This window comes from Lampetra fluviatilis, unplaced genomic scaffold (assembly GCF_964198595.1).
Source record: "Lampetra fluviatilis unplaced genomic scaffold, kcLamFluv1.1 SCAFFOLD_1314, whole genome shotgun sequence".
Taxonomy (NCBI): Eukaryota; Metazoa; Chordata; class Hyperoartia; order Petromyzontiformes; family Petromyzontidae; genus Lampetra; species Lampetra fluviatilis.
Genome location: NW_027620795.1, coordinates 1 through 21,319, shown reverse-complemented (window position 1 = coordinate 21,319; position 21,319 = coordinate 1). Strand labels below are relative to the sequence as shown.

At 55.5% G+C, this 21,319-nt stretch overlaps 1 protein-coding gene across 1 annotated transcript; it reads right to left on the bottom strand.

Annotated features, from left to right (window-relative positions):
• Positions 1 to 6: 6 nt before the first annotated feature.
• On the bottom strand, positions 7 to 20,496 carry LOC144954389 (pyruvate dehydrogenase E1 component subunit alpha, mitochondrial-like). Its single transcript, XM_078884893.1, has 5 exons — positions 20,394 to 20,496; positions 10,353 to 10,424; positions 9,469 to 9,536; positions 1,145 to 1,253; positions 7 to 418 (listed from the first exon to the last, which is right to left on the bottom strand). The coding sequence occupies exons 1-5, from the start codon at positions 20,466 to 20,468 to the stop codon at positions 254 to 256; spliced, it is 489 nt and encodes a 162-aa protein (XP_078741019.1). The 5' UTR covers positions 20,469 to 20,496; the 3' UTR covers positions 7 to 253.
• Between the last annotated feature and the right edge of the window lie 823 nt (positions 20,497 to 21,319).

Genomic DNA, 21,319 nt, shown 5'->3' with positions numbered 1-21,319 from the left:
TCTCCCCATGTCTCTCCCTGTGTCTCTCTCTCTCTGTCCCCGTGTCTCCCCGTGTCTCACTGTGTATCCCCGTGTCTCTCTCTCCCCGTGTCCCCCCGTGTCCCCCCGTGTCTCCCCGTGTCTCCCTGTGTCTCTCTCTCCCCGTGTCTCTCTCTCCCCGTGTCTCTCTCTCCCCGTGTCCCCCCGTGTCTCTCTCTCTCTCCCCCCGTGTCCCCCCGTGTCTCTCTCTCTCTCTCCCCCCGTGTGTCTCTCTCTACGAGGTACAGCGGACACGCTGCCAGGGCGTGGCTCCGCGAGCCAGGAAGTCTGGCTCCGAGTGGAACACGTGACTCCCCAGGGCGTCAAGGGGCGGCTCTGGGTCCGAGGTGGCGAAGGTCGCCGCATCCTCCACCTCCTTGCGCACCGCCGCGTCCAACTCCTGCCGGGGACAGAGACGCAGAGAGACAGAGAGACAGAGAGACAGAGACACAGAGACACAGACACACACACACAGACACACACACACACAGACACACACACACACAGACACACAGACACACACACAGACACACAGAGACACACACACACAGACACACAGACACACACACACAGACACACACAGACACACACACACACAGACACACACAGACACACACACACACAGAGACACACACACACACACACAGACACACACAGACACACAGACACACAGACACAAGAGACACAGACAGACGGTGAGAGACACGATCAAGACAAAGGTGCTCCGCCAGGTAGCCTGCCACGGTCTTGCCGCCGGCTCTCCTCACCGCGGCGCCACCACTCCCATCCGCAGCTCCCCTCACGAACCGGTGACCCCCCTCGTGGTCATGTGACCAGGTGGTCACGTGACCAGCTGATCACGTGACCAGCTGATCACGTGACCAGCTGATCACGTTACCAGCTGGTCACGTTACCAGCTGGTCACGTGACCAGCTCGTCACGTGACCAGCTCGTCACGTGACCAGTTCGTCACGTGACCAGCTCGTCACGTGACCAGCTCGTCACGTGACCAGCTCGTCACGTGACCAGCTCGTCACGTGACCAGCTGATCATGTGACCAGGTGACCTCATGACCCAGTGACCCCATGACCCGGTGACCCCCCCCCCCCCCCCTCCTTTGGCTGACCTTTAGCTCCTCGATGGAGCTGAGGTTGTTGCTGAGGATGCGATCTTTGAGCAGCGAGATGGGGTCACTCTTCGTCCGCACCTCCTGGATCTCCTCCCTCGTGCGGTAGCTACGGGGGAGGGGGGAGGGGAAGGGGGGGGAGGGGGGGGGAGGGAGGGGGGCGAGTGGGAGGGGGGGGGTCGGTGAGTGGGTCAGTGAGTGAGTGAGTGGGTGAGTGAGTGGGTGGGTGAGGTGGGTGAGTGGGTGAGTGAGTGAGTGGGTGAGTGAGTGGGTGAGTGAGTGGGTGAGTGAGTGAGTGGGTGAGTGAGTGGTTGGGTGGGTGGGTGAGTGAGTGGGTGAGTGAGTGGGTCAGTGAGTGGGTCAGTGAGTGGGTGGGTGGGTGAGTGGGTGGGTGAGTGGGTGGGTGAGTGGGTGGGTGAGTGGGTGGGTGAGTGAGTGAGTGGGTGAGTGAGTGGGTGAGTGGGTGAGTGGGTGAGTGAGTCGGTGAGTGGGTGGGTGGGTGAGTGAGTGAGTGGGTGAGTGGGTGAGTGAGTGAGTGGGTTGGTGAGTGAGTGGGTGGGTTGGTGAGTGGGTGAGTGGGTGAGTGGGTGGGTGAGTGGGTGGGTGAGTGAGTGAGTGAGTGGGTGGGTGAGTGAAAGTGAGTGTGTGAGTGGGTGAGTGGGTGGGTGGGTGAGTGGGTGGGTGGGTGAGTGGGTGGGTGAGTGGGTGGGTGGGTGAGTGGGTGGGTGGGTGAGTGGGTGGGTGAGTGAGTGGGTGGGTGGGTGAGTGAGTGGGTGGGTGGGTGAGTGAGTGAGTGAGTGGGTGAGTGAGTGGGTGAGTGGGTGGGTGGGTGAGTGGGTGGGTGGGTGGGTGGGTGAGTGGGTGGGTGAGTGAGTGAGTGAGTGAGTGAGTGAGTGGGTGGGTGGGTGGGTGAGTGAGTGAGTGGGTGGGTGGGTGAGTGAGTGAGTGGGTGGGTGGGTGAGTGGGTGAGTGGGTGGATGGGGTGAGTGAGTGGGTGAGTGGGTGAGTGGGTGAGTGAGTGGATGGATGGGTGAGTGGGTGGGTGAGTGGGTGAGTGAGTGAGTGGGTGAGTGAGTGAGTGGGTGGGTGAGTGAGTGGGTGGGTGGGTGAGTGGGTGAGTGGGTGAGTGAGTGGATGGGTGAGTGAGTGGGTGAGTGAGTGGGTGAGTGAGTGGGTGGGTGGGTGGGTGGGTGAGTGAGTGGGTGGGTGAGTGAGTGGGTGGGTGGGTGGGTGAGTGGGTGGGTGGGTGGGTGAGTGGGTGGGTGGGTGAGTGGGTGAGTGAGTGGGTGGGTGAGTGGGTGGGTCAGTGAGTGAGTGAGTGGGTGAGTGAGTCGGTGAGTGAGTCGGTGAGTGGGTTAGGGGGTGGGTGGGTGGGTGAGTGAGTGAGTGGGTGAGTGGGTAAGTGAGTGAGTGAGTCGGTGAGTGAGTGGGTGAGTGGGTGAGTGAGTGAGTGGGTGAGTGGGTGGGTGAGTGGGTGAGTGGGTGGGTGGGTGGGTGGGTGGGTGGGTGAGTGAGTGGGTGGGTGAGTGAGTGGGTGGGTGAGTGAGTGGGTGGGTGAGTGAGTGGGTGGGTGAGTGAGTGGGTGGGTGAGTGAGTGGGTGAGTGAGTGAGTGAGTGAGTGTGGTGAGTGAGTGGGTGGGTGGGTGAGTGAGTGGGTGAGTGAGTGGGTGAGTGAGTGGGTGAGTGGGTGAGTGGGTGAGTGGGTGAATGAGTGGGTGAATGAGTGGGTGAATGAGTGCGTGAATGAGTGGGTGAGTGAGGGGGTGAGTGAGTGGGTGGGTGAGTGAGTGGGTGAGTGAGTGGGTGGGTGAGTGGGTGGGTGGGTGAGTGGGTGGGTGAGTGGGTGAGTGAGTGGGTGGGTGAGTGAGTGGGTGGGTGAGTGAGAGAGTGAGTGGGTGGGTGGGTGAGTGGGTGGGTGGGTGGGTGAGTGGGTGGGTGAGTGGGTGGGTGGGTGGGTGGGTGGGTGAGTGGGTGGGTGAGTGGGTGGGTGAGTGGGTGAGTGAGTGAGTGAGTGGGTGAGTGAGTGAGTGGGTGAGTGAGTGAGTGAGTGGGTGAGTGGGTGAGTGGGTGGGTGAGTGGGTGGGTGGGTGGGTGGGTGAGTGGGTGGGTGGGTGAGTGGGTGAGTGGGTGGGTGAGTGGGTGAGTGAGTGGGTGGGTGGGTGAGTGAGTGGGTGGGTGAGTGAGTGGATGGGTGAGTGAGTGGGTGAGTGAGTGAGTGGGTGGGTGGGTGTGAGTGAGTGGGTGAGTGAGTGGATGAGTGGGTGGGTGAGTGGGTGAGTAGGTGAGTGGGTGGGTGAGTGGGTGGGTGGGTGGGTGGGTGAGTGGGTGGGTGGGTGAGTGGGTGGGTGGTGAGTGGGTGAGTGGGTGAGTGGGTGGGTGAGTGGGTGGGTGAGTGGGTGGGTGAGTGAGTAAGTGAGTGAGTGGGTGAGTGAGTGGGTGAGTGGGTGGGTGAGTGGGTGAGTAAGTGAGTGGGTGGGTGAGTGGGTGGGTGGGTGGGTGAGTGAGTGGGTGAGTGAGTGAGTGGGTGAGTGAGTGAGTGAGTGGGTGAGTGAGTGAGTGAGTGAGTGAGTGGGTGGGTGAGTGAGTGAGTGAGTGAGTGAGTGGGTGAGTGAGTGAGTGAGTGGGTGGGTGATTGAGTGGGTGGGTGAGTGAGTGAGTGGGTGAGTGAGTGAGTGAGTGGGTGGGTGAGTGAGTGGCTGAGTGAGTGGGTGAGTGAGTGGGTGGATGAGTGAGTGAGTGAGTAAGTGAGTGGGTGAGTGGGTGAGTGAGTGGGGTGAGTGAGTGAGTGGGTGAGTGAGTGGCTGAGTGAGTGGGTGAGTGAGTGGGAGGATGAGTGAGTTAGTGAGTAAGTGAGTGGGTGAGTGGGTGGGTGGGTGGGTGAGTGGGTGAGTGGGTGGATGGGTGAGTGAGTGGGTGAGTGGGTGAGTGAGTGGGTGAGTGGGTGAGGGTGAGTGGGTGAGTGGGTGAGTGGGGGTGAGTGGGTGGTGTGAGTGGGTGAGTGGGTGAGTGAGTGAGTGGGTGAGTGAGTGAGTGGGTGAGTGAGTGAGTGGATGGGTGAGTGAGTGGGTGGGTGGGTGAGTGGGTGAGTGGGTGAGTGAGTGGATGGGTGAGTGAGTGGGGGTGGAGTGTGGGTGGGTGGTGAGTGGGTGAGTGAGTGGTGGGTGAGTGAGTGGTGGGTGAGTGGGTGGAGTGAGTGAGTGTGGTGAGTGAGTGAGTGGGTGGGTGGGTGGGTGGGTGGGTGGGTGGGTGGGTGGTGGGTGGGTGGGTGGGTGAGTGGGTGGGTGAGTGGGTGGGTGGGTGAGTGGTGTGGGTGAGTGAGTGGGTGGGTGGTGGGTGGGTGGGTGGGTGGGTGGGTGAGTGGGTGGGTGGGTGGGTGAGTGGGTGGGTGGGTGAGTGGGTGGGTGAGTGAGTGGTGGGTGAGTGGGTGGGTGAGTGGGTGGGTGAGTGGGTGGGTGAGTGGGTGGGTCAGTGAGTGAGTGAGTGGGTGAGTGAGTCGGTGAGTGAGTCGGTGAGTGGGTTAGGGGGTGGGTGGGTGGGTGAGTGAGTGAGTGGGTGAGTGGGTAAGTGAGTGAGTGAGTCGGTGAGTGAGTGGGTGAGTGGGTGAGTGAGTGAGTGGGTGAGTGAGTGGGTGAGTTGGTGAGTGAGTAGGTGAGTGAGTGGGTGAGTGAGTGAGTGAGTGGGTGGGTGAGTAGGTGAGTGAGTGAGTGGGTGGGTGAGTGGGTGGGTGAGTGAGTGAGTGGGTGGGTGAGTGAGTGGGTGGGTGGGTGAGTGGGTGGGTGGGTGGGTGAGTGGGTGGGTGGGTGAGTGGGTGAGTGAGTGGGTGGGTGAGTGGGTGGGTCAGTGAGTGAGTGAGTGGGTGAGTGAGTCGGTGAGTGAGTCGGTGAGTGGGTTAGGGGGTGGGTGGGTGGGTGAGTGAGTGAGTGGGTGAGTGGGTAAGTGAGTGAGTGAGTCGGTGAGTGAGTGGGTGAGTGGGTGAGTGAGTGAGTGGGTGAGTGGGTGGGTGAGTGGGTGAGTGGGTGGGTGGGTGGGTGGGTGGGTGAGTGGGTGGGTGAGTGGGTGAGTGAGTGAGTGAGTGGGTGAGTGAGTGAGTGGGTGGGTGGGTGAGTGAGTGGGTGAGTGAGTGGGTGAGTGAGTGGGTGAGTGGGTGAGTGGGTGAGTGGGTGAATGAGTGGGTGAATGAGTGGGTGAATGAGTGCGTGAATGAGTGGGTGAGTGAGGGGGTGAGTGAGTGGGTGGGTGAGTGAGTGGGTGAGTGAGTGGGTGGGTGAGTGGGTGGGTGAGTGGGTGGGTGGGTGAGTGGGTGGGTGAGTGGGTGAGTGAGTGGGTGGGTGAGTGAGTGGGTGGGTGAGTGAGAGAGTGAGTGGGTGGGTGGGTGAGTGGGTGGGTGGGTGGGTGAGTGGGTGGGTGAGTGGGTGGGTGGGTGGGTGGGTGGGTGAGTGGGTGGGTGAGTGAGTGAGTGGGTGAGTGAGTGAGTGGGTGAGTGAGTGAGTGAGTGAGTGAGTGGGTGAGTGGGTGGGTGAGTGGGTGGGTGGGTGGGTGGGTGAGTGGGTGGGTGGGTGAGTGGGTGAGTGGGTGGGTGAGTGGGTGAGTGAGTGGGTGGGTGGGTGAGTGAGTGGGTGGGTGAGTGAGTGGATGGGTGAGTGAGTGGGTGAGTGAGTGAGTGGGTGGGTGGGTGAGTGAGTGGGTGAGTGAGTGGATGAGTGGGTGGGTGAGTGGGTGAGTAGGTGAGTGGGTGGGTGAGTGGGTGGGTGGGTGGGTGGGTGAGTGGGTGGGTGGGTGAGTGGGTGGGTGGGTGAGTGGGTGGGTGAGTGAGTGGGTGAGTGGGTGAGTGGGTGGGTGAGTGGGTGGGTGAGTGAGTAAGTGAGTGAGTGGGTGAGTGAGTGGGTGGGTGAGTGGGTGAGTAAGTGAGTGGGTGGGTGAGTGGGTGGGTGGGTGGGTGAGTGAGTGGGTGAGTGAGTGAGTGGGTGAGTGAGTGAGTGAGTGGGTGAGTGAGTGAGTGAGTGAGTGGGTGGGTGAGTGAGTGAGTGAGTGAGTGAGTGAGTGGGTGAGTGAGTGAGTGAGTGGGTGGGTGATTGAGTGGGTGGGTGAGTGAGTGAGTGAGTGGGTGAGTGAGTGAGTGAGTGGGTGGGTGAGTGAGTGGCTGAGTGAGTGGGTGAGTGAGTGGGTGGATGAGTGAGTGAGTGAGTAAGTGAGTGGGTGAGTGGGTGAGTGAGTGGGTGAGTGAGTGAGTGAGTGGGTGAGTGAGTGGCTGAGTGAGTGGGTGAGTGAGTGGGAGGATGAGTGAGTTAGTGAGTAAGTGAGTGGGTGAGTGGGTGGGTGGGTGGGTGAGTGGGTGAGTGGGTGGATGGGTGAGTGAGTGGGTGAGTGGGTGAGTGAGTGGGTGAGTGGGTGAGTGGGTGGGTGAGTGGGTGAGTGGGTGAGTGAGTGAGTGGGTGAGTGAGTGAGTGGGTGAGTGAGTGAGTGGATGGGTGAGTGAGTGGGTGGGTGGGTGAGTGGGTGAGTGGGTGAGTGAGTGGATGGGTGAGTGAGTGGGTGAGTGAGTGGGTGGGTGGGTGAGTGGGTGAGTGGGTGAGTGAGTGGATGGGTGAGTGAGTGGGTGAGTGAGTGGGTGAGTGAGTGAGTGAGTGGGTGGGTGGGTGGGTGGGTGAGTGGGTGGGTGGGTGGGTGGGTGAGTGGGTGGGTGAGTGGGTGGGTGGGTGAGTGAGTGGGTGAGTGAGTGGGTGGGTGGGTGGGTGGGTGGGTGAGTGGGTGGGTGGGTGAGTGGGTGGGTGGGTGAGTGGGTGGGTGAGTGAGTGGGTGAGTGGGTGGGTGAGTGGGTGGGTGAGTGGGTGGGTCAGTGAGTGAGTGAGTGGGTGAGTGAGTCGGTGAGTGAGTCGGTGAGTGGGTTAGGGGGTGGGTGGGTGGGTGAGTGAGTGAGTGGGTGAGTGGGTAAGTGAGTGAGTGAGTCGGTGAGTGAGTGGGTGAGTGGGTGAGTGAGTGAGTGGGTGAGTGAGTGGGTGAGTTGGTGAGTGAGTAGGTGAGTGAGTGGGTGAGTGGGTGAGTGAGTGAGTGAGTGGGTGGGTGAGTAGGTGAGTGAGTGAGTGGGTGGGTGAGTGGGTGGGTGAGTGGGTGGGTGGGTGAGTGAGTGGGTGGGTGAGTGGGTGGGTGGGTGGGTGGGTGAGTGAGTGGGTGGGTGAGTGAGTGGGTGAGTGAGTGAGTGGGTGGGTGAGTGAGTGAGTGAGTGGGTGGGTGGGTGGGTGAGTGAGTGAGTGGGTGAGTGAGTGGGTGAGTGGGTGAGTGGGTGAGTGGGTGAATGAGTGGGTGAATGAGTGGGTGAATGAGTGCGTGAATGAGTGGGTGAGTGAGGGGGTGAGTGAGTGAATCGGTGAGTGGGTGAGTGGGTGAGTGAGTGAGTGAGTGGGTGAGTGAGTGAATGGGTGAGTGGGTGGGTGAGTGTTTGAGTGAGTGAGTGGGTGGGTAGGTGAGTGAGTGCGTGAGTGGGTGGGTGAGTGAGTGGGTGAGTGAGTGGGTGGGTGAGTGGGTGGGTGAGTGAGTGGGTGGGTGAGTGGGTGGGTGAGTGGGTGAGTGAGTGGGTGGGTGAGTGAGAGAGTGAGAGAGTGAGTGGGTGAGTGGGTGGGTGGGTGAGTGGGTGGGTGGGTGGGTGGGTAGGTGAGTGGGTGGGTGGGTGGGTGAGTGGGTGGGTGGGTGGGTGAGTGGGTGGGTGAGTGGGTGGGTGAGTGGGTGGGTGAGTGGGTGGGTGAGTGGGTGGGTGAGTGGGTGAGTGAGTGAGTGAGTGGGTGAGTGAGTGGGTGAGTGAGTGAGTGGGTGAGTGAGTGGGTGAGTGGGTGAGTGGGTGGGTGAGTAGGTGAGTGGGTGGGTGGGTGGGTGGGTGAGTGGGTGGGTGGGTGAGTGAGTGGGTGGGTGAGTGGGTGAGTGAGTGGGTGGGTGAGTGAGTGGATGGGTGAGTGAGTGGGTGAGTGAGTGAGTGGGTGGGTGAGTGAGTGGGTGAGTGAGTGGGTGAGTGGGTGGGTGAGTGGGTGAGTAGGTGAGTGGGTGGGTGAGTGGGTGGGTGGGTGAGTGGGTGGGTGGGTGAGTGGGTGGGTGGGTGAGTGGGTGGGTGAGTGAGTGGGTGAGTGGGTGAGTGGGTGAGTGGGTGGGTGAGTGGGTGGGTGAGTGGGTGGGTGGGTGAGTGAGTAAGTGAGTGAGTGGGTGAGTGAGTGGGTGAGTGGGTGGGTGAGTGGGTGAGTAAGTGAGTGGGTGGGTGAGTGGGTGGGTGGGTGGGTGAGTGAGTGAGTGAGTGAGTGGGTGAGTGAGTGGGTGAGTGAGTGAGTGAGTGAGTGGGTGAGTGAGTGAGTGAGTGAGTGGGTGGGTGAGTGAGTGGGTGGGTGAGTGAGTGAGTGAGTGAGTGAGTGAGTGGGTGGGTGATTGAGTGGGTGGGTGAGTGAGTGAGTGAGTGAGTGGGTGAGTGAGTGAGTGAGTGGGTGGGTGAGTGAGTGGCTGAGTGAGTGGGTGAGTGAGTGGGTGAGTGAGTGGGTGGATGAGTGAGTGAGTGAGTAAGTGAGTGGGTGAGTGGGTGAGTGAGTGGGTGAGTGAGTGGGTGAGTGAGTGGCTGAGTGAGTGGGTGGATGAGTGAGTGAGTGAGTAAGTGAGTGGGTGAGTGGGTGAGTGAGTGGGTGAGTGGGTGAGTGAGTGGGTGAGTGAGTGGGTGAGTGGGTGGGTGAGTGGGTGAGTGAGTGGGTGAGTGGGTGAGTGGGTGAGTGTGTGAGCGGGTGAGTGAGTGGGTGATTGGGTAAGTGAGTGAGTGGGTGAGTGGGTGATTGAGTGGGTGAGTGGGTGGGTGGGTGGGTGAGTGGGTGGGTGGGTGAGTGAGAGTGAGTGGGTGGGTGGGTGGGTGGGTGAGTGAGTGGGTGGGTGGGTGGGTGAGTGAGTGAGTGGGTGAGTGGGTGGGTGGGTGAGTGAGAGTGAGTGGGTGGGTGGGTGGGTGGGTGAGTGAGTGGTGGGTGGGTGGGTGGGTGGGTGGGTGGGTGGGTGAGTGAGTGAGTGGGTGAGTGGGTGGGTGGGTGGGTGAGTGGGTGGGTGGGTGAGTGGGTGGGTGGGTGGGTGAGTGGGTGGGTGGGTGGGTGGGTGGGTGAGTGAGTGGCTGAGTGAGTGGGTGAGTGAGTGAGTGGCTGAGTGAGTGGGTGAGTGAGTGGGTGGGTGAGTGAGTGGGTGGGTGAGTGGGTGGGTGGGTGAGTAAGTGGGTGAGTGAGTGAGTGGGTGAGTGGGTGAGTGAGTGGGTGAGTGAGTGGGTGAGTGAGTGGGTGAGTGAGTGGGTGAGTGAGTGGGTGAGTGAGTGGGTGACTCACCTCACACCAGGGTCACTCATGCTGTGGCCGTGGTATCTGTAGGTCTGCAGCTCCATCACCATGGGTCCCTGATAGAGGAAGTGACATCACAACCACCACTGTCACCACCACACAGGAAGTGACATCAACCACCGCCATCACTACCATGCAGGAAGTGACATCACCACCACGCAGGAAGTGACATCACCACCACGCAGGAAGTGACATCACCACCGCCATCACTACCACACAGGAAGTGACATCACCACCACACAGGAAGTGACATCACCACCGCCATCACTACCACACAGGAAGTGACATCACCACCATGCAGGAAGTGACGTCATCGCTGTACAGGAAGTGACCTCATGCAAACCAATGCATGTTGTGATGGTGATGATGATGGTGGTGGTGGTGAGGGTGGTGGTGATGATGGTGGTGGTGGTGGTGATGGTGGTGGTGGTGATGATGGTGGTGGTGGTGATGGTGGTGATGGTGATGGTGGTGATGGTGGTGATGGTGGTGGTGGTGGTGATGATGGTGATGGTGGTGATGATGGTGATGGTGGTGATGGTGGTGATGGTGATGGTGAGGGTGATGATGGTGATGATGGTGGTGGTGGTGGTGATGGTGGTGGTGGTGATGATGGTGGTGGTGGTGATGATGATGATGATGGTGGTGATGATGGTGGTGGTGGTGGTGATGGTGGTGGTGATGGTGATGGTGGTGGTGGTGATGGTGTTGATGGTGATGGTGTTGATGATGATGATGGTGGTGGTGGTGATGTGGTGATGGTGGTGATGGTGGTGATGTGGTGGTGATGTGGTGATGTGGTGATGGTGGTGTTGACGTTGATGGTGACGATGATGGTGATGATGATGATGGTGGTGATGGCATCACCGCACCTTGTTGGAGCGAACGTGGTCCGCAGCAAACGCAGTGGCCTCCCTCACGCACAGCACGTCCATGCCATCCACCTGTAGGGACACACAGACAGAGACACAGAGACACACAGAGACACACAGAGACACACAGAGACACAGAGAGACACAGATACACACAGAGATACACACACACACAGAGACACACACAGAGACACACAGAGACACAGAGACACACAGTTACACACACACAGACACACAGAGACACACAGTTACACACACACAGACACAGAGACACACAGAGACACACAGAGATACACACACACACAGAGACACACACAGAGACACACAGAGACACACAGAGACACACACAGTTACACACAGAGACACACACAGAGACACAGACACAGTTACACACACACAGAGACACAGACACACACAGAGACACACACACAGACACAGAGAGACACAGAGATACACACACACACACAGAGACACACACACAGACACACAGAAACACACACAGACACACAGAGACACACACACACACACAGAGACACACAGACACACACAGTTACACACACAGAGACACACAGAGACACACAGAGACACACAGTTACACACACACAGACACAGAGACACACAGAGACACAGAGAGACACAGAGACACACACACAGACACAGAGACACACAGAGACACACAGTTACACACACACAGACACACACAGGGACACACACAGAGACACAGACACACACAGAGACACACACAGAGACACACACAGACACACAGAGACACACACACAGTTACACACACACACAAACACACACAGAGATACACACAGAGACACACACAGAGACACACACACCACAGACACACACACACACAGACACACACAGTTACACACACACAGACACAGAGACACAGAGACACAGAGACACACAGTTACACACACACAGACACAGAGACACACAGAGACACAGAGAGACACAGAGACACACACACAGACAGAGACACACAGAGACACACAGTTACACACACACAGACACACACAGGGACACACACAGAGACACAGACACACACAGAGACACACACAGACACACACACTCCACATATACACACAGGCACACACAGAGACACACACACAGGTACACACACACACAGAGACACACACACAGACACACACAGAGACACACACAGACACACAGAGACACACACACAAACACACACAGATACACACACAGAGACACACACAGAGACACACACACAAACACACACAGAGACACACACAGAGACACACACAAACACACACAGAGACACACACAGAGACACACACACAAACACACACAGAGACACACACAGAGACACACACAAACACACACACAGACACACACAGAGACACACACAGAGACACACACAGAGACACACACAGAGACACACACAGACACACACAGAGACACACACAGAGACACACACAAACACACACAGAGACACACAGAGACACACGCAGAGACACACAGAGACACACACAGAGACACACACAGAGACACACACAAACACACACAGAGACACACACAGAGACACACGCACAGACACACGCAGAGACACACGCAGAGACACACACAGAGACACACACAGAGACACACACACACCACAGACACACACACACCACAGACACACACAGAGACACACACAGAGACACACACAGAGACACACACACACACACCACAGACACACACACAGGGTGTGTGTAGTGTAATTGTGATTGCCTTTTCAGTGTGGGAGCGAGGGGTTTGCGCCAACAATCAATAAAGTCTGCGGTGTGGAAAGTGCCACTCGTGTCTTTGTGAGTGAGTGGGTGAGTGAGTGAGTGGGTGAGTGAGTGAGTGAGTGGGTGAGTGGGTGAGTGAGTGAGAGGGTGAGTGAGTGAGTGAGTGGGTGAGTGAGTGACTGAGTGGGTGAGTGAGTGACTGACTGAGTGAGTGACTGAGTGACTGACTGACTGAGTGACTGAGTGAGTGAGTGGGTGAGTGAGTGGGTGAGTGAGTGACTGACTGACTAAGTGAGTGACTGAGTGAGTGACTGAGTGACTGACTGAGTGACTGAGTGAGTGACTGACTGAGTGAGTGACTGAGTGAGTGACTTAGTGAGTGACTGACTGAGTGACTGACTGAGTGAGTGAGTGGGTGAGTGAGTGAGTGAGTGAGTGACTGACTGAGTGACTGAGTGACTGACTCACTGACTGACTGAGTGAGTGACTGACTGGGTGACTGACTGACTGAGTGAGTGAGTGAGTGACTGACTGACTGAGTGACTGAGTGACTGACTGAGTGACTGACTGAGTGAGTGACTGAGTGAGTGACTGAGTGAGTGACTGACTGAGTGACTGACTGAGTGAGTGAGTGGGTGAGTGAGTGACTGACTGAGTGAGTGACTGAGTGAGTGACTGAGTGACTGAGTGAGTGACTGAGTGAGTGACTGAGTGACTGACTCACTGACTGACTGAGTGAGTGAGTGACTGACTGGGTGAGTGACTGAGTGACTGACTGAGTGACTGACTGAGTGAGTGGGTGAGTGAGTGACTGACTGAGTGACTGACTAAGTGAGTGAGTGGGTGAGTGAGTGAGTGACTGACTGAGTGAGTGACTGAGTGAGTGACTGAGTGAGTGACTGAGTGAGTGACTGAGTGAGTGACTGAGTGACTGACTGAGTGACTGACTGACTGAGTGAGTGACTGAGTGACTGACTGAGTGACTGAGTGGGTGAGTGAGTGAGTGACTGACTGAGTGACTGACTAAGTGAGTGAGTGGGTGAGTGAGTGACTGACTGAGTGAGTGACTGAGTGAGTGACTGACTGAGTGAGTGAGTGACTGACTGAGTGAGTGACTGAGTGACTGACTGAGTGACTGACTGAGTGAGTGGGTGAGTGAGTGAGTGACTGACTGAGTGACTGACTAAGTGAGTGAGTGGGTGAGTGAGTGACTGACTGAGTGAGTGACTGAGTGAGTGACTGAGTGAGTGACTGAGTGAGTGACTGAGTGACTGACTGACTGACTGAGTGACTGACTGAGTGAGTGACTGAGTGACTGACTGAGTGACTGACTGAGTGACTGAGTGAGTGACTGAGTGAGTGAGTGAGTGAGTGAGTGACTGAGTGAGTGACTGAGTGAGTGACTTAGTGAGTGACTGACTGAGTGACTGACTGAGTGGGTGACTGAGTGACTGAGTGAGTGACTGAGTGAGTGACTGAGTGAGTGATTGAGTGAGTGACTGACTGAGTGACTGACTGGGTGACTGACTGGGTGACTGACTGAGTGACTGACTGAGTGAGTGAGTGACTGAGTGAGTGAGTGAGTGACTGACTGAGTGACTGACTGAGTGAGTGACTGAGTGAGTGACTGACTGAGTGACTGACTGACTGAGTGAGTGACTGACTGAGTGAGTGAGTGACTGACTGAGTGGGTGAGTGACTGAGTGAGTGACTGACTGAGTGACTGACTGAGTGACTGACTCACTGACTGAGTAAGTGACTGACTGGGTGACTGACTGAGTGAGTGACTGAGTGAGTGAGTGACTGAGTGAGTGAGTGACTGACTGAGTGACTGACTGAGTGACTGACTGAGTGACTGACTGACTGAGTGAGTGACTGACTGAGTGACTGACTGACTGAGTGACTGAGTGGGTGAGTGACTGACTGAGTGAGTGACTGACTGAGTGACTGACTCACTGACTGACTCACTGACTGACTGAGTGAGTGAGTGACTGACTGGGTGACTGAGTGAGTGACTGAGTGAGTGACTGACTGAGTGAGTGACTGACTGAGTGAGTGACTGACTGAGTGTGTGACTGAGTGACTGACTGAGTGACTGAGTGAGTGACTGAGTGACTAACTGAGTGAGTGACTGACTGAGTGACTGAGTGGGTGAGTGACTGACTGAGTGAGTGACTGACTGAGTGACTGACTGAGTGACTGACTCACTGACTGTCTGAGTGAGTGACTGACTGGGTGAGTGACTGAGTGAGTGAGTGACTGACTGAGTGACTGACTGAGTGACTGACTGAGTGACTGACTGAGTGACTGACTGTCTGAGTGAGTGACTGACTGAGTGAGTGACTGACTGAGTGACTGACTGAGTGACTGACTCACTGACTGTCTGAGTGAGTGACTGACTGGGTGAGTGACTGAGTGAGTGAGTGAGTGACTGAGTGAGTGAGTGACTGAGTGAGTGAGTGACTGACTGAGTGACTGAGTGAGTGACTGACTGAGTGACTGACTGAGTGAGTGACTGACTGAGTGACTGACTGAGTGACTGACTGAGTGACTGACTGAGTGGGTGAGTGACTGACTGAGTGAGTGACTGACTGAGTGACTGACTCACTGACTGTCCGAGTGAGTGAGTGAGTGAGTGAGTGACTGACTGGGTGACTGACTGAGTGACTGAGTGAGTGAGTGACTGAGTGAGTGACTGAATGAGTGAGTGACTGAGTGACTGACTGAGTGAGTGACTGAGTGAGTGACTGAGTGAGTGACTGAGTGAGTGACTGACTGAGTGAGTGACTGAGTGAGTGACTGACTGACTGAGTGACTGACTGAGTGAGTGACTGACTGAGTGGGTGAGTGACTGAGTGAGTGACTGACTGAGTGACTGACTGAGTGACTGACTCACTGACTGAGTAAGTGACTGACTGGGTGACTGACTGAGTGAGTGAGTGACTGAGTGAGTGAGTGAGTGACTGAGTGAGTGACTGACTGAGTGAGTGACTGAGTGAGTGAGTGAGTGACTGACTGAGTGACTGACTGACTGAGTGAGTGACTGAGTGACTGACTGACTGAGTGAGTGACTGACTGAGTGACTGACTGACTGAGTGACTGAGTGGGTGAGTGACTGACTGAGTGAGTGACTGACTGAGTGACTGACTCACTGACTGACTCACTGACTGACTGAGTGAGTGACTGACTGGGTGACTGAGTGAGTGACTGAGTGAGTGACTGACTGAGTGAGTGACTGACTGAGTGAGTGACTGACTGAGTGTGTGACTGAATGACTGACTGAGTGACTGAGTGAGTGACTGAGTGACTAACTGAGTGAGTGACTGACTGAGTGACTGAGTGGGTGAGTGACTGACTGAGTGAGTGAGTGACTGACTGAGTGACTGACTCACTGACTGTCTGAGTGAGTGACTGACTGGGTGAGTGACTGAGTGAGTGAGTGAGTGAGTGACTGACTGAGTGACTGACTGAGTGACTGACTGAGTGACTGACTGTCTGAGTGAGTGACTGACTGAGTGAGTGACTGACTGAGTGACTGACTGAGTGACTGACTCACTGACTGTCTGAGTGAGTGACTGACTGGGTGAGTGACTGAGTGAGTGAGTGAGTGAGTGAGTGACTGAGTGAGTGAGTGACTGAGTGAGTGAGTGAGTGACTGACTGACTGAGTGACTGAGTGAGTGACTGACTGAGTGACTGACTGACTGACTGAGTGACTGACTGAGTGACTGACTGAGTGGGTGAGTGACTGACTGAGTGAGTGACTGACTGAGTGACTGACTCACTGACTGTCCGAGTGAGTGAGTGAGTGACTGACTGGGTGACTGACTGACTGAGTGACTGACTGAGTGACTGACTGAGTGAGTGACTGACTGAGTGGGTGAGTGACTGAGTGAGTGACTGACTGAGTGACTGACTGAGTGACTGACTCACTGACTGAGTAAGTGACTGACTGGGTGACTGACTGAGTGACTGAGTGAGTGAGTGAGTGAGTGACTGAGTGAGTGACTGACTGAGTGAGTGACTGAGTGAGTGACTGAGTGAGTGACTGACTGAGTGAGTGACTGAGTGAGTGACTGAGTGAGTGACTGAGTGACTGACTGACTGAGTGGGTGAGTGACTGACTGACTGAGTGACTGACTGAGTGACTGACTCACTGACTGTCTGAGTGAGTGAGTGACTGACTGGGTGACTGACTGGGTGACTGACTGAGTGAGTGAGTGACTGACTGAGTGACTGACTGAGTGACTGACTGAGTGACTGACTGAGTGACTGACTGTCTGAGTGAGTGACTGACTGAGTGAGTGACTGACTGAGTGACTGACTGAGTGACTGACTCACTGACTGTCTGAGTGAGTGACTGACTGGGTGAGTGACTGAGTGAGTGAGTGAGTGACTGAGTGAGTGAGTGACTGAGTGAGTGAGTGACTGACTGAGTGACTGAGTGAGTGACTGACTGAGTGACTGACTGAGTGAGTGACTGACTGAGTGACTGACTGAGTGACTGACTGAGTGACTGACTGAGTGGGTGAGTGACTGACTGAGTGAGTGACTGACTGAGTGACTGACTCACTGACTGTCCGAGTGAGTGAGTGAGTGAGTGAGTGACTGACTGGGTGACTGACTGAGTGACTGAGTGAGTGAGTGACTGAGTGAGTGACTGAATGAGTGAGTGACTGAGTGACTGACTGAGTGAGTGACTGAGTGAGTGACTGAGTGAGTGACTGAGTGAGTGACTGACTGAGTGAGTGACTGAGTGAGTGACTGACTGACTGAGTGACTGACTGAGTGAGTGACTGACTGAGTGGGTGAGTGACTGAGTGAGTGACTGACTGAGTGACTGACTGAGTGACTGACTCACTGACTGAGTAAGTGACTGACTGGGTGACTGACTGAGTGAGTGAGTGACTGAGTGAGTGAGTGAGTGACTGAGTGAGTGACTGACTGAGTGAGTGACTGAGTGAGTGAGTGAGTGACTGACTGAGTGACTGACTGACTGAGTGAGTGACTGAGTGACTGACTGACTGAGTGAGTGACTGACTGAGTGACTGACTGACTGAGTGACTGAGTGGGTGAGTGACTGACTGAGTGAGTGACTGACTGAGTGACTGACTCACTGACTGACTCACTGACTGACTGAGTGAGTGACTGACTGGGTGACTGAGTGAGTGACTGAGTGAGTGACTGACTGAGTGAGTGACTGACTGAGTGAGTGACTGACTGAGTGTGTGACTGAATGACTGACTGAGTGACTGAGTGAGTGACTGAGTGACTAACTGAGTGAGTGACTGACTGAGTGACTGAGTGGGTGAGTGACTGACTGAGTGAGTGAGTGACTGACTGAGTGACTGACTCACTGACTGTCTGAGTGAGTGACTGACTGGGTGAGTGACTGAGTGAGTGAGTGAGTGAGTGACTGACTGAGTGACTGACTGAGTGACTGACTGAGTGACTGACTGTCTGAGTGAGTGACTGACTGAGTGAGTGACTGACTGAGTGACTGACTGAGTGACTGACTCACTGACTGTCTGAGTGAGTGACTGACTGGGTGAGTGACTGAGTGAGTGAGTGAGTGAGTGAGTGACTGAGTGAGTGAGTGACTGAGTGAGTGAGTGAGTGACTGACTGACTGAGTGACTGAGTGAGTGACTGACTGAGTGACTGACTGACTGACTGAGTGACTGACTGAGTGACTGACTGAGTGGGTGAGTGACTGACTGAGTGAGTGACTGACTGAGTGACTGACTCACTGACTGTCCGAGTGAGTGAGTGAGTGACTGACTGGGTGACTGACTGACTGAGTGACTGACTGAGTGACTGACTGAGTGAGTGACTGACTGAGTGGGTGAGTGACTGAGTGAGTGACTGACTGAGTGACTGACTGAGTGACTGACTCACTGACTGAGTAAGTGACTGACTGGGTGACTGACTGAGTGACTGAGTGAGTGAGTGAGTGAGTGACTGAGTGAGTGACTGACTGAGTGAGTGACTGAGTGAGTGACTGAGTGAGTGACTGACTGAGTGAGTGACTGAGTGAGTGACTGAGTGAGTGACTGAGTGACTGACTGACTGAGTGGGTGAGTGACTGACTGACTGAGTGACTGACTGAGTGACTGACTCACTGACTGTCTGAGTGAGTGAGTGACTGACTGGGTGACTGACTGGGTGACTGACTGAGTGAGTGAGTGACTGAGTGAGTGAGTGACTGAATGAGTGAGTGAGTGACTGACTGAGTGACTGACTGAGTGACTGAGTGAGTGACTGACTGAGTGACTGAGTGACTGACTGACTGAGTGACTGACTGAGTGAGTGACTGACTGAGTGGGTGAGTGACTGATTGAGTGACTGACTGAGTGACTGACTGAGTGACTGACTCACTGACTGAGTAAGTGACTGACTGGGTGACTGACTGAGTGAGTGAGTGACTGAGTGAGTGAGTGAGTGAGTGACTGAGTGAGTGAGTGACTGACTGACTGAGTGACTGACTGAGTGACTGACTGAGTGACTGAGTGAGTGACTGAGTGAGTGACTGAGTGAGTGACTGAGTGACTGACTGACTGAGTGAGTGACTGACTGAGTGGGTGAGTGACTGACTGAGTGAGTGACTGACTGAGTGACTGACTGAGTGAGTGACTGAGTGAGTGACTGAGTGAGTGAGTGACTGAGTGAGTGACTGAGTGAGTGACTGACTGACTGAGTGAGTGACTGACTGAGTGAGTGACTGAGTGAGTGACTGAGTGAGTGAGTGAGTGAGTGACTGAGTGAGTGACTGAGTGAGTGAGTGACTGAGTGAGTGACTGACTGAGTGACTGACTGAGTGAGTGACTGACTGACTGAGTGACTGACTGACTGAGTGAGGGAGTGACTGAGTGGGTGAGTAAGTGACTGAGTGACTGAGTGAGTGAGTGACTGAGAGACTGAGTGACTCACTCACTCACTGACTGAATGACCGAATGAATGACTGACTGACTCACTGACTCACTGACTGACTCACTAACTCACTGACTGAATGACCGAATGAATGAATCACTGACTCACTGACTGACGCACTCACTGACTGACTCAGCGTACCCGCAGCCCAGGGATGTAGTCCCCTCTGCGGTAGTGCTCGGTGGAGGCTGCGGCCCTCTCCACCGCGGTGCCCATCCCATAGCGGTTGTTCTCACACACGAAGATGATGCTGACTGACTCAGTCACTGGGTGACTGACTCAGTGACTGAGTGGCTGAGTGAGTGGGTGAGTGAGTGAGTGGATGGGTGAGTGAGTGAGTGAGTGACTGAGTGAGTGAATGACTGACTGAGTGACTGAGTGAGTGACTGAGTGAGTGAGTGACTGACTGAGTGACTGAGTGAGTGGGTGAGTGGGTGGGTGGGTCACTAAGTGAGTGACTGAGTGAGTGACTGAGTGAGTGAATGACTGAGTGAGTGGCTGAGTGAGTGACTGACTGAGTGAGTGAGTGACTGACTGACTGAGTGACTGAGTGAGTGGGTGAGTGGGTGGGTGGGTCACTAAGTGAGTGACTGAGTGAGTGACTGAGTGAGTGAATGACTGAGTGACTGACTGAGTGAGTGACTGAGTGAGTGACTGACTGACTGAGTGACTGACTGAGTGGGTGAGTGGGTCACTAAGTGAGTGACTGAGTGAGTGACTGAGTGAGTGAATGACTGACTGAGTGACTGAGTGAGTGAGTGGGTGGGTCAGTGAGTGAGTGGGTGAGTGACTGAGTGACCGACTGAGTGAGTGATTGATTGAGTGAATGACTAACTCACTCACTCACTCACTGAGCCACTCACTCACTGAGTGACTCAATGACTCACTCGCTCACTCACTGACTGAATGACCGAATGAATGACTGACTGACTCACTGACTGACTCACTGACTGACTCACTGACTCACTCACTCACTGACTGAATGACTCACTGACTGACTGACTCACTCACTGACTCACTGACTGACTCACTGACTGACTCACTGACTGACTCACTCACTCACTGACTCACTCACTCACTGACTCACTCACTCACTGACTGAATGACTCACTGACTGACTGACTCACTGACTGACTCACTCACTCACTGACTCACTCACTCACTGACTCACTCACTCACTGACTCACTCACTCACTGACTGAATGACTCACTGACTGACTCACTCACTCACTCACTGACTCACTGACTGACTGACTCACTGACTGACTCACTGACTGACTCACTCACTGACTGACTCACTCACTCACTGACTCACTCACTCACTCACTCACTGACTCAGTGACTGACTCAGTGACTGACTCAGCGTACCCGCAGCCCAGGGATGTAGTCCCCTCTGCGGTAGTACTCGGTGGAGGCTGCGGCCCTCTCCACCGCGGTGCCCATCCCATAGCGGTTGTTCTCACACACGAAGATGATGCTGACTGACTCAGTCACTGGGTGACTGACTCAGTGACTGAGTGGCTGAGTGAGTGGGTGAGTGAGTGGATGGGTGAGTGAGTGAGTGAGTGACTGAGTGAGTGAATGACTGACTGAGTGACTGAGTGAGTGACTGACTGACTGAGTGAGTGAGTGAGTGACTGACTGACTGAGTGACTGAGTGAGTGGGTGAGTGGGTGGGTGGGTCACTAAGTGAGTGACTGAGTGAGTGACTGAGTGAGTGAATGACTGAGTGAGTGGCTGAGTGAGTGACTGACTGAGTGAGTGAGTGACTGACTGACTGAGTGACTGAGTGAGTGGGTGAGTGGGTGGGTCACTAAGTGAGTGACTGAGTGAGTGACTGAGTGAGTGAATGACTGAGTGACTGACTGAGTGAGTGACTGAGTGAGTGACTGACTGACTGACTGAGTGACTGACTGAGTGGGTGAGTGGGTCACTAAGTGAGTGACTGAGTGAGTGACTGAGTGAGTGAATGACTGACTGAGTGACTGAGTGAGTGAGTGGGTGGGTCAGTGAGTGAGTGGGTGAGTGACTGAGTGACCGACTGAGTGAGTGATTGATTGAGTGAATGACTAACTCACTCACTCACTCACTGACCCACTCACTGAGTGACTCAATGACTCACTCGCTCACTCACTGACTGAATGACCGAATGAATGACTGACTGACTCACTGACTGACTCACTGACTGACTCACTGACTCACTCACTCACTGACTGAATGACTCACTGACTGACTGACTCACTCACTCACTGACTCACTGACTGACTGACTCACTGACTGACTCACTGACTGAC

Bases quoted from the DNA above. Each gene is read 5' to 3' on its own strand.
- LOC144954389 (XM_078884893.1), bottom strand. From the start codon at position 20,468: ATGGGCACCGCGGTGGAGAGGGCCGCAGCCTCCACCGAGTACTACCGC. The intron at 1,254-9,468 runs GTGAGTCACCCA...CCTCCCCCGTAG, and splicing joins ATGAGTGACCCTGGTGTGAG to CTACCGCACGAGGGAGGAGA. The intron at 419-1,144 runs GTCAGCCAAAGG...TGTCCCCGGCAG, and splicing joins GCTCCATCGAGGAGCTAAAG to GAGTTGGACGCGGCGGTGCG.